This window comes from Excalfactoria chinensis, chromosome 3, assembly GCF_039878825.1.
Source record: "Excalfactoria chinensis isolate bCotChi1 chromosome 3, bCotChi1.hap2, whole genome shotgun sequence".
Lineage (NCBI taxonomy): Eukaryota > Metazoa > Chordata > Aves > Galliformes > Phasianidae > Excalfactoria > Excalfactoria chinensis.
In genome coordinates this window covers 18,334,241-18,347,170 of record NC_092827.1, presented here as the reverse complement: position 1 = coordinate 18,347,170, position 12,930 = coordinate 18,334,241, and the positions used below count along the sequence as shown (strand labels likewise).

The 12,930-nt window shown below is 39.2% G+C and overlaps 1 protein-coding gene across 3 annotated transcripts in view; it reads left to right on the top strand.

Annotated features, from left to right (window-relative positions):
- Window positions 1-12,930, top strand: part of ERICH1 (glutamate rich 1) — a 91,281-nt gene that overhangs the window by 63,191 nt on the left and 15,160 nt on the right. The window contains exon 6 of one of the 3 annotated variants that reach the window (XR_011903102.1): window positions 532-713. The exons of 1 other annotated variant lie outside the window; for it this stretch is intronic. Coding sequence is in view for 1 of the 2 variants with exons in the window: in XM_072332423.1 (XP_072188524.1) it covers window positions 532-605 (74 nt within the window). In the remaining variant the exon portion in view is untranslated. Of the gene's footprint in view, window positions 1-531; window positions 1,056-12,930 lie in introns of those variants that run through there. One more of the 3 variants, XM_072332423.1, reaches the window with a different exon arrangement.

Here is a 12,930-nt window from a genome sequence, read left to right as displayed (position 1 = left end):
GAAATTAAATGTGAAAGCTGTATTAACATAACATTATAAAATCATCTTAAGTGTGATGTTATGTGATAAGCAACATAGACATCCCTATCATAAAAAAAGAAATAAAGTTAAATAGAAGATCCTTAAGACAGAAAATTTAGGGCTTTAATACAGCAGTATTTACGTGATTTAATACAAGAATTCTCATTTTCAGCTCCAACTTTGTGAAGTTACTCTGCAGAAAGAAATGGAAACAATTGCACTCCTTTAGCCTTACCCAGATGATCATGTCATTTAAATCTCATTTCTTCTGGAATAATGAACCATAATAAAAAGGCTTTCAAATATATAACCCAAAATTGTATCTCATACAAATAACTTACATCCTATAAGATGTTTGTCTAGGAATTCATATGTATTAGCCTTCATTCTCAAATGCCTATGGATTTGCAGAAATGATAGTAAGAGATGAAAATAGATGTTCACACAACTCTTTAATGTTCAGAAATCTCATAAAGATGTTTCAAGAGAAATATTTTTTCTTTGTTTCAGGTCATACCAAGCTCATCGTTACTCTGTTTCACTACTGGATTACAGATATCCTTCCTGCAGGGAACAGGAAGTAAAGCCTTGCTCATGTCCATATGTGCAGGGTTAAAATTTAATATACGAGCACTTAGTCAAGTAGCAATTATTCTGAAAGAGCAGTGTCAATATACATTCTGCATCTTCAGGTAAATGAATTATTTCTTATTTTTACAAACTCCAAAAGACTAATAAGCAGGGTACAGCTAGATATGATCTGTGTTGTTGATCAAGGCAATGCATAAGCTGTGTGGCCTGAATCTTCAGCTGGATGAGTACATGTATTTCATTTTGGTATAAGGGCCTTATCTAAAACAGTTCAACAACATTAACAGTATTCAACAAATATAGTAATTCTTATGTTTATAATTTGATAGTTTCTTTCTGGAAGTACTTGAAGAACAAAAATGTATTTTTGTATATAAATTTAAGGAAAAATGCACCTGAGGACTGTATTTTTGCTGAATAAACTGATACATTATGGAAACAGATAAATTTGTACATCTACATCATGTTGGTGCTCTTTGGAAGTATACAGGAATTTTGACTGCAGTTTCAGAATGACTCTGTTGCCCAATGTGTTAGTTTGGTGGGCTTCACTGACCACAGAACTATGGGACAGGGTTCCCTATGTAGTTACTGTGCAGTCCTTCTGCAACTGCATTTATCTTTGTCTAGATGTACAATAAACAATATCCATGGCATAGTTGTAAAATATTTTCAAATCCTGAAGAAAACAGTGCTTTGTAAGTGAGGGACTCATCTCTCAGCTGAGCGATCCGCCTGATAGATAATACAAATGAAGCTATTTCATATCTTACTATTTTAGTTTCCCCATCAGTAAGATGGGGACAACATGTTTATCTCTTCCAACATATTCTTGAAGATACATTGCTGGCAGGTGTACATATTACATCTGTTCTTACTTTGTGTTTTTATTATTTTGTTGGGTATGCCCTACTACGAGGCGCTGTTTTAGTGATAGGCAAGTACTTATTTCTTTCATACCTCTTTCTCATTAACTGAAAAGAAAAAACATAGAAGTGCTATCATGCTAAAGAACAGCAGAAAAAAAGTGGTGTTATGGCTAAGGCAGTTGTACACAGGCATGGAGAATGTGAGTTTGGTCTGTCTGCTAGGAAGGATACGTAAACCAGATCTCATTCAGCATATTTCCTGTTTTAAAGTTCCTGACTTGCTAACACATAAGCACTGAATTGTAGTGGTCATTTTTCACTGATGTCATGTGTGCCTCAGTCCCACAACTGAAGGATGAAGAACATACTACTTGAATGTGATGAACCTAGCTACTACATTGAAGGATCCCACAGGAAATTCATCACTTCATTCTCAGATTGAGATGTGAATGTTGTGCAGTAAATGGAGCCTAGTAACAACACAAAAAAGATATGTAGCATCTCACTAGGCAAGCATCATCTATCCTGTATAGTGGAAACAGAAAAATAATAGAGACCATGTAATTAAAGACAGTGTTGTAAAACACAGGTCCAGACTGGTCGAATGAGGACCATGCAAAAACTGTAGTTCTTGTATTTACTGATAATAGAGGGGCAGTGTTAAGGGATGTTTTAAGGTTACTGCCTTTCACAGAATCAGAGAATCACCAAGGTTGGAAAAGGCCTCAAGATCATCCAGTCCAACCATCCACCAATCACCAATAGCTCTCACTTAAACCATGTCCTACGATACAGCATCCAAACATTCCTTGAACACCTCCAGGGTTGGTGGCTTCACCACCTTCCTGGGCAGCCCATTCCACAGCCTGACCACTCTTTTAGAGAAGTAGCTTCAGAGCCATTGAGAGGCTCCAGAACAAAGGGACTCTGTTACTGCTGCCTGTCCACTGGAGTCCGGCTTGGTTCCCTCTGGAGACCTGGATGTCTCCGTCACCACCATTGGATGCAGCTGCAGCTCACATGTTTCAAGGTTCAGCCACTGGTAAGGCATGGCACATATCCCAGAGAGCCATCCCAATCCATGCGCATGCACACAACAGTAGCACGAGCCAGCAGTGTGCCTGTGTGCAAAGGAGTCTAATTGTATTCTGGGATGCATTGAGAAGGGCATGGCTAGGAGGTTGAGGGAAGTGATTCTTCCCCTCTACTCTGCCCTGATGAGGACACATCTGGAGCACTGTGTCCATTTCTAGGCTTCTCAGTTCAAGTAAGATAACAGACTTCTTAAGAGAGTCCTGCAGAGGGCCACAAAGATGATGAGGGGTCTGCGGCATGTTTCTTATGAGAAAAGACTGAGTGAGAGACCTTAGCTTTTTCAGCCTGGAAAAAAAGAATGTTTATAGATATCAAGTGGGCATGTAGGTGTGAAGGCTCTTTTCCGTGGTGCCCAGCATCAGGAACAAGCTGGAATACAGGAGGTTCCATCTGAACATGTGACAGAAATTCTTTACTTTGAGTGTGATAGAGCACTGGAACAGAGAGAGATTGTGGTGTGTCCATCTCTGGAGATAGATAGTTATAACCTGCCTGGGTGCTTATCTGTGCAGCCTGCTGTAGGGAACCTGCTTTAGCTGTGGGGAGGTGGACTAGATGGTCTCCAGAGGTCCATTCCAACCCTTACAGTTCTGTGATTCTGTGACTTGGCTGTCTATGTGGACTGCCACAGACCGGACACTGTCTTTAACAACACTGATGACTAACCCAACCAGGACTCACATAAAACCTCAGTACAGTCAGTCATCTCCTCTGTCTTGATGTGACTGCAGCTCACTAGTGAAAACACGCGTGCCTTTACTTCCTAGGCACAAAAGCTTGCACACATTGTCAGCTGCCTTGAATATCAGACCAGTCACTCAGTCTGTCTGATACCCCTGCTTGGATACTGGGCCTTCTTACCTGCTTTGTGGGTCTTCTACTCCCCCAGCTAGCCCTGCCTGACAAAATCCAAACAGGTGCATTTTCCCATCTCTTAGGCACTGAGCACTCACAGAGCCTCTGAGAATCAGGCTGGACTCAGCCTCGCTGAGAGACCCTGAGCCTCTAGCTCACTGTGAAGTCCAGGCTGATGTTTGCTAATCAACTACACATAGGCACAAAAATCAGACTAAGAGGAAATAAAAATGTACTGCTCCCAATGTTGCTGATGCTGAAACTCTCAGTCCACTTGCTCTCAGCACAGACATGAAGACTGATGTCACCCCAAGTCTGTCAACAGCTGATGGTTCTTAATTCACTTGCTCTACTCTATGCAGTGGAGGTTGTGTAGAATTTGCAGGACTAGCAGGGCATCAAGAATGAGATCTACATGGAAAGATAGTTAAAAAAGGATTTAATTATAAAATGGGATTGACTGTGATGATCAGGCTCAGTGTAAGTTAGGTAACTGAACTGACTTGTGCCTGCTTACATGTGGCTAATCCCCTTTGTTCTTCCTCCTTGTGCCCCTTGTTCATCCCCACTTCACCCTTTTTCTGTCTTTCAGCCTTTCTCATAAGTATTCCTTAATAAATTATGCACAGTCCCGCAGGTCCCTTAAAGTATCCATAATCCAGTTGAACTTGTTTCTCTCTTCTTATTAGTTACAAAGTCCAGATTGGTGATGTCCAAAGCTATGCCTGAAGTTTCTTAGTGGACCATCAATTAGTGACTGGGGAGCTTTAGTCCTTACTATAATCTCTGTTATTGCTTGCTGTGGGTTTTGTTTATTGCTTTCTTCTTTACTTGTGATTCTCTTTGAAGTGAAAAGGTCCTTGATCTGATAATGTGAATGAAGCGATTTCTCTCATATTCCACATACCCCTACAGATTGGCCATGTAACCTTAGTAATGACATTAACGTATGGTCATGGATCTGTTGTTTTATTATCTTCATTTTAACACATGTATGTCAAGAAAAGGGCTGCTACTGCCCTAGCCAACCAGAACAGAGACTGCAGAAAGTTCCCTGGTTCTTCCTTACAGCAGAGAATACTGAAAGAACTAGTCAATGCATACAAGCTCCTGCGCACACTGATTTTAGATGGGCCTATGCTTCATTTGCTTCCTATGTATTTATGGCCTTTATGGAATTAATTACACACAGTGCTATGGGTTATTGGTTAGTCATGGACTGGGAGAAGCTAAGATTTAAAAAACAAAAAAACAGGTTATTGGTAATGAGGAAGAACATATTATATATGTTTATTACTGTATCATTATATATATCATTATATTTTCTTATATAATTATAATTATAATAATTATATATTAAATATATCATTACATTTTGTGCAGACTTCAACTGGTTCTAACAAAGCAAGCCTGGAAAATGCTTCAGATCATAGCAGGTTAGAGACGGTGATATCTGATGTCTTTGTAAATGACCTGAAATATGAGCTGAATCTTATATCTATCAAGCCTACCACTGTTATGCCAGAAGAGATTAGAAAGAGTGGAGGGTAAAGTAAAATCTGAGATGTGTGAAGGTTTGGAAAATTGGACCAAATTTGAGTAGATGGGTTGTAGATTGTCATTGTAGATAAGCCCTATCACACAGGAATGTACTTGTTTCTGGAACAAGCACACCAAACAATGCTATGATAAACCATAAGATGCAGAAGGACTTTGGAGCAGTTTGTGAAAGTATCCAGCAGAAATATGTAGTTTAAAAGTGAAAGAAACATTACTTATCCTATAATAATATCAGTTAGGCAATATGCTAAAAAATGCAGAGGAATTCTGCTTCCATGTTTACCACCCTATTTTCACACACCACAGTTTTAATGCCTGCTCACTTTTCTTTGTTTCTTCTCGAGAAGTGATATTGATTCTCCCTGTGTGTTTTATTGTTTAATTGAACAAGGTTATTACCTATTTGTCTGGAACACGAAAACTGAAAAAATTAAATGAATATCCATCAGTGAGCACTGTGTGTTTTACATTTCATGGCTCCTTCAGCATAGTAATGAAGCATTTATTGCTTTGTGTTCTCATTCTAAACCTATCAATGACACAGGAGACAGACTTAAGTTTTACCTCCTGAATGTTGTTCAGTCTGTTGAATGTGCAATATGGTGGGATTTTTCAAGGCATTTTTATAACAAATTTTGCATCAGAGGATTTCTGACTGAACTGTACATACAGTATTATAAACATATTTCAAACTTCTGGGAAGACAGAAATTTTACATGCTGTTTGTAGAACTAATGTAGACTCCAGGAATATGAGAAGTTTAGAGATCAACTAGAAAGCAGTCTGCTTGTGGATTCAACAGTTAAATTTCTTGTTCACCTAATTAATCAGTACTTAGGAAGGGAGGATGGAAACATGATGGAAGAGAAGATGGTCTTTAAGTAGCTGCTAATCCCATCCCTAAGCTCCACGTACAAGGGAGACAAGAGTGGCTGAAGTAGTTTTGAGCCTCTGCAGCAGAGACTGTGCTTGTCTGCAAGGGTATGAGTCTAAAGCCATTATTGCTGCATATAAGTACCTGTTCTATTCTCAAAATTGCCTGTATAGCCTTAATTCTTTTATTCAGTGGATATGTAATATGGGGAGCAGTCTCTAATGCTGTAGATTGTTACTGCTTCATAAGCAGTGCAGTATTTTTATAACACTTTGCAAAACTGCAGGATTATAAATTCCCTCATGTGTTTTCTATGGCAGCTGGATTTTCTCCTCTGCACCAGTACAGGGGGGTTCTGCTCTGTGGGCAGAAACTCTGAAATGATGTGTTGAAAAGAAAGGCTTTCAAAAAAGAGAAGGATGGGGAAAAAATTGTGAGAGGCTGCATGAAAGCAGAGAATTGTTAAGCTGTCTTTGACCAAAGGAAACATCTTTCACTTCGGTGTATCATAAAATATCTGGTATATCATAAAAGCAGCCTTCAGAAGTAGAGTGGTGTGTTACATTTGTACAGCATGCTACGCATGAAGCGTAACAACAAAAAATAGTATGAAAAAACAGCAAACTGGAAAAAAAAATGCTGATATTTAGGCCAACCTCAGCACAAGTAGATTTTGTGGCTAATTGCATCAGCCTTAGACTGCACCTAAAGAGGGCTGCATTGAATGGGTTTGTGCAGCTCATTCATCTTCACTGTTAACTACTTGATCTTGTGCATTGTATCTAAGTAATTTTTTTAATGGGGTAATTGCAATGTCTGGGTATTTCACAGTTTTTAAAACATGTTTTCCTTAGATGAAAAAGATTTCTCCTTTTAAACTGCCAAATCTAATGGACTAAGCCGTGGGAGAAAACATACTACATAAATATCAAGAAAAAGCGGAGATTGAAAAGTATTATGTGTGTTTCCTACATTTAAAGATGATAGGAAAAGCTGTATATTATATGTATTATTTGAAAACAATATAAATGCTCCACAGTCAGCCAAGGCCAAACGTAGAGCTTTAATAAGGAGATGCTCCAAGTTGAGAGCTTAGGTTTGTAGAATTAATAGTCTGTGTTCATTTTAATGAACCGTATGTATTTGTAAAATAGATAAGCAAGCTGCAGTTCCCTTTTACATTATTATATCTCAATTTAGGATATATAATGAAAAAAAAAAAAAAAAATCTGAAGTTGAAAAGAACCACACAGAAATAGAGAAGGAATGAATCTGTGCTTCAATTCTTTTTCCATTGCATCAACTGTAGGCTGCTTTAGGTTGCCTCAACTAAAGACTGCTTTTCTTTTTCAAGATCTTGCCAGTCTTCTCAGTCCTCAGTGCACAGATGGTACCTCCATCCTCTCAGCCTCTGGTACTTAGCTTCCATCACCCATTTGCTACATTTTCAGATCAGCATGTTTGTGCTTTTTCCCACAGTGCCCTCCACAGATCTCTTTGAAGTAGTTTTTCTATCTTCCCTTCCTTCTCCTTTGCCATAATGTGGCCCAAAAGCTCAGCAACAGATAGGTCAGTAGTATGCTAAGACAACTGCCTATTGTGCTGACTAATGTGTCTGTGTACTTTCACATCAACCTGCCTATATTGTCATCTGTTTTCTCTTTCTTAAAAGAGCAGCAGTTTGATACAGAGATTCAGGCCTCATCTGCAGTACGGCATCCAGGCATGGAGCCCCCAGCACAAGAAGGATGCAGAGCTCTTGGAGTGGGTCCAGAGGAGGACCACTAAGATAAGCAGAGGGCTGGAACACGTCTCCTGTGAGGAAAGGTCAAGGGAACTGGTCTTGTTTAGCTCGGAGAAGAGAAGGTTCTGGGGAGACCTTCTTGTGGCCTTCCAGTACTTGAAGGGAGTGTATTAACAGGAGGGGGAACAGTTGTTTATGAGGGTGGATAGTGATAAGAACAAGGGGGAATGTTCTTGAACTGAGACAGGGGAGGTTTAGGTTAGATATTAGGAGGAAGTTTTTCACACACAGGGTGGTCACACACTGGAACAGGTTGCCCAGGGAGGTCGTGGATGCCCCATCCCTGGAGGCATTCAAGGCCAGGCTGGATGTGTCTCTGGGCAGCCTGGTCTGGTAGTTGGCGACCCTGCAAACAGCAGGGGGGGTGAAACTAGATTGTCACTGTAATCCTTCTCAACACAAGCCATTCTATGATTCTGTGGTTCTATGACTGTGGGTTTGTAAAGCATCAGCGCAGTGAATTTCTGTTATATCTGAGGTAACAGTGTGTTAGTAGTGTAACAGGCTAAAGCGTTATCAAGAAAGTGCTAGAAGATTTTGTAAGCAAGGTTAAAAATGGTATAATAATTGTCAATTACACACATGATCTGTCTGCTAAAAGTACGAAGTACCCTCTACCTTTAGGGCAGTATCCATCTGTAGCTTGCTGAGGAAAGTTTGGAGGTGGGATTCATTTTTCCTAACTTCTGATGTCAGTTGTGTCAGTATTACCATCTGAGAACCTTTATAATTGCTCAGATGAAATAAATCCCTGTACAACCCTGTATATCTGATTGTTTCTAGATATCACTTTTAGGATGATAGCAGGGGCACAAAGAGAATTAATTTATGTCTTCAGATTGGCTGCTATGAGAGCATAGACAGGCAGGAAACATCTGCATTGCAGACATCTGGATCTTACTGAAAACAAATGCAATTTGTTGCAGGTGAAAAAAAAAAAAACAGGAAGGTACACATTGCATTACCAAAGCATCACCATTCAAGGTGCTAGTCTGGTAGCAACAAACTCCTTCAACTTGGACAGAGCCATATCTCCCTTTCTTGCTTCTTCTACAGGGAAACCAGTGCCCAGGAATGTTAAAAGGGAGAAGAGTAAATAGTTATATACAGCTGTTCTTGGAACGTGCTGTGGAGAGGCTTTTGCTTTTCCTCTCATTCCCTTTTTCTCTTTATGTACTCATGCACAAGGTGGTCTTCTACCTACCATGTAGACTCAGTAAAAGATGGGTGTGTAATTTAGTTCTCCTCCCAGTAACAACAGTAAAGTGGAAGTGAATATAAAAGCACAACAAAATAACCATTGCTAATTATAGCAAACTGATTACCCATTGCCTATGTTTTAGAGAGTGAACCAGTGTTGAATATAGAGTTGATTCACAGCAGTGGTCACCAAGCTCTGTAGATGTAACGAAAGCAGGTTTGATCTAAATCTGGCATGTTAGGGGCTTAAAATGAAGGTCATGTTCAAATCTGATTTGAATTCATGGAAAGCATCTTTGCCTATTACCATTACTATAGTGCTGGATTCTATTTACATTGATAAACAGTTAAAATACTTGACATGTTATTCAATTAAATCTCTCACTGCTAACTGACAGACCAAAGTGCATTGATTTTTCCAGCCGCATTAAGCTAAGTACATGGCACTGTGTTTCATTAGCCTGTCTTCTTAACCCTTTCACATTAATTCAATTACCCAGTATAAAATTAATCTGTAAAATATTAAATAACTCTGAACTTTTAAATTAGAAGGCAATGCAAGGATATATTCATCTTGATAGTTTCTGACATATACTTATTACTGGGTGATTTGCAATCTGCTGTGAATCACATTGTTCTACAGATGGCAAAAGTCACTCAAGCTTTTTTTTTTTCCCTGTAAATTGATAGATTCATGGAGGTTAAGGCTGGAAAGGACACAGGATTATCTTCTATAACCCCATCTAAATATCAGGTCATAAATTTCCCTTGTACTTCAGGGTGAGGATCAGTAACTTGAAACTGACAAAAGCACAATTTGTTGGTTTGGGGTTTTTGCTGAAGTCTTCTTTGGAGACAGGCAAGCTTGATTTAAAGACATCAAGAAATGAGGACTTAGCCCCTTCACTGCTCATTTATTGCAGTACTCAGTCACTTTCACTGTTAGAAACTTGCATTATTTTTAATTTTGGTTTGACTAGGTTTAACTTAAAACCATTCGTTTTCAGTTTGCTTCTCTTCACCAGATTAAACAAGTCCCTCACTGGCCAGTATTTTCTGTCTGTGAAAGCATTTGAACACCATAATTAAGCTGCAGTGCACCCTCCTTCTTGGTATCCTAAGAATTCTCTCTAAATTATTTGCTTTAAGGCGTTTTCTACAGTCTTCAAACTGTTTTTATGACTCTCTTCTATTTTCTGTCTTTTATTTTTTAGGTTTTTTTTTACACCTTTGGAGAACAAGAGCCCACAATCTGCACACAAACTTCATTTTAAAATCTCAGCACTTTCATTCTCACACCATTGTTCATATTTACTTTTTGCCATAGGATTGTGTAGAGACGCCATGTTGAATTATATGTGATACAATTACCTGTAATTAATCTTGACATTTATAGCTTTCCAGCGTATAGTCCCTGGTTCTGTCCTTCTTGTTCTTAAGTGTCTGAGCTTTTGTTTGACAGTATTAATACTGATGTTCTTTTACTGTGTTGGGGTCAGGAAATGATGGATTGTTTCACATGCCTATGCTGCTTTCATTAATAACTGCTTGCTATCTGCTATCTGCTAACCCTGCTGTCATCTGCAAATCTTAACAGCAATGATTGTACATTTTCCTATAGTTCATTAATAAAAATGCTGAACGCTATTGAATCTAGTCTTCATGGATCCAAAGAGAAACAATATAATGACTCCCTGTTTCTACCTCCTTTTTGAAGATGGAGTGCTGAGATCATCTAGATGATTTCAGATGTATTTATTCTGCACTTTATTGTCTTTTTATGCTTTTTCTCCCTTTGATCAGAAAGTCACATGGCACTGGGTAACTTCCCAGGAACCTAAATAGCGCAAAGTGTAATAATGACTGCATTTCTTCCTCTTTCTGCAAGAACAAGCATTATTTGTCTTAGATGAGGATAGGAGGCCAAACAAAAGGCACACAAAAAGATAAAACAAAGCAAAACAAAAAAACAAAAAAACAACAAAAATGTAAAACTGTTATTAAAGTATGTTTAAGGGGAAGCAGAGAAGCTGAAAAGCAGTCACAGTAAATACCCTTTCAGCTTTGTCTTGTATATTTATTTTGAATTGGTTGCTCTGCAGGGAATCGTTTGTGTTGGTTAAGAATGTTTATTCTGAAAGATTCCCTTTTATAAAAAAAACATCAAAGGGAAATTCAGAGTTGTTTCTTTTCCTGCAAAATGTGATCTGTAGCTTGAGTTCTGTCACCACGTTTCCAGTATTCTCTGTGTTCAACAAGACAATCCTGTGGTGCTGCCTAATGTGTGCGTTATCAGTCATGCTGCATTTCTTCCAGCTGGTTATTAAAGAAAGATCCCTGCAATAAGTGCATTAACTACTGATGAAAAATACAGTTTTGAGACTTAGAAATTTGTGTAGGAAGTCGCGCTCACAGTTTTCTGGAGGGGTGTGCAGATTTTTTACAGAAGCAGTTCTGTAAGCAGATTTCCAGGGATATAGCACTAATCTATTAACTCTCAGTATGAGTGTTAACTACCTAAACATCTACACCCTGATTCATTGTTGGATACAAGTGTGAGGATTTGTCAGAGATATTCATCTAACTTCAACTGCTGCTCATGGAGTGCCAAGCTACAGAGAAGAGGCAGGTGGTATGAGGAACCAAAAAGCAAACTGTGCTAACGTTTTCTGCTGGAGCTAGAAATGTTATAGAGAAGCCCCATTTACTCTGCCCAGAGCTATCACAATCCAGAAGTAAGCAGGAGCAGATTCTCAGGAGGATCTTTATATGAGACCAAGCTGCCTGTGGGATTCCCACTTGTATGCAGTGGTTCTATGCTCTCACAGCTCTCTTTAGTCAAGGCTGTATCACAACCTGTCCCCAAAGCTGCACAATGGAAACACAAAGGAGTAATAACAGGATAACAGTGCAGCAACCAGCAAAGTCACAGTACATCCAATTAGCGTAGGAACTAAGCGTGAAAGGAAAAGGATTTTAAAACAACTTGTAACTAGAAGTACCACTCCTACACCAGCTGCAGGAGCCTGCAGTTAGAACACGGAAGAGAGAACTGAAATGTTTTGTAACTGAAACTGGAAAAAGGAAAAACAACAACGAAAAGCAGCCAAAGAAAAGAGACATTCAGAGCAATCCATTGGCTTATTTTAATTATGTGAATCAAGCTGCTACAGCAGCTAGTTGCCCCAAACAGAATCTGACCTATGGCTGTAGAAACCCCTCAAGAACAAGCAGGTGGAGTGTAGCCTTCTGCTCCCAAATTCTGACTCTGTGCTAACACAAACCTGGCTTTTAGAGATCCAAAAGGTCCTTTAATTCTTTAATTCTCCCCTATACTTTTTAGGGAGAATAAAATAAAAGAAGAAAAAAAAAAAAAAAAAAAAAAAAACCTGCCCTGGAAACATCCATTCTTTCAGTCCGGTTCCCTCATGCATAAGCAAAAGCTATTGAAGTTAAATGCCAAGCCAAGAATATTTCAAGTGTCCCCATCACTTCAAGTGCCCATCCCCAGGGCACCTGGGATACAAACGCTTAGCTGACTACTGTGTTTCTATGTGTCCAGTCCACTTTCTCAATAATTTGCGAGGCTTCTCCTCTACTGGATGTGTAAGGTAGCTCAGCCCTGTTCTGCAGAATGAAAAGCAGTCTCAAACTACTTGGCATGTACTGTATGATGGAAGTCTGAGTGTGGCCAGGTCCTGGGCAGCAGCTGGAAACAATGACTTACCAAGGTGAGGTAGATGGGATAGAAGCAGAAATGGAGCTATGCATGTTTGAATCTGGTATTTCCCCTGTAGGCAGTGATTCCCAGATCTGTTTTGTTCTGTTTAGCAATGCTACCTAAGACTTGTACTTTCAGATGAGAGTGGCAAGAAACATGGAAGGTGAAAGTCACAAAGTTGAGATGGCGTTGAGCAAGTGTCTCTAGGAGGACAGTCTTCTGGATAACAACTAAGAGTCCTTCCTCAACCTTAATGCAGAGCCAGTTGTCCAAGGCTGATCCAAATCATCATGGATTTAGTTATCCACAAATTATTGATGCTTTGTACTTCAGGCTTTTG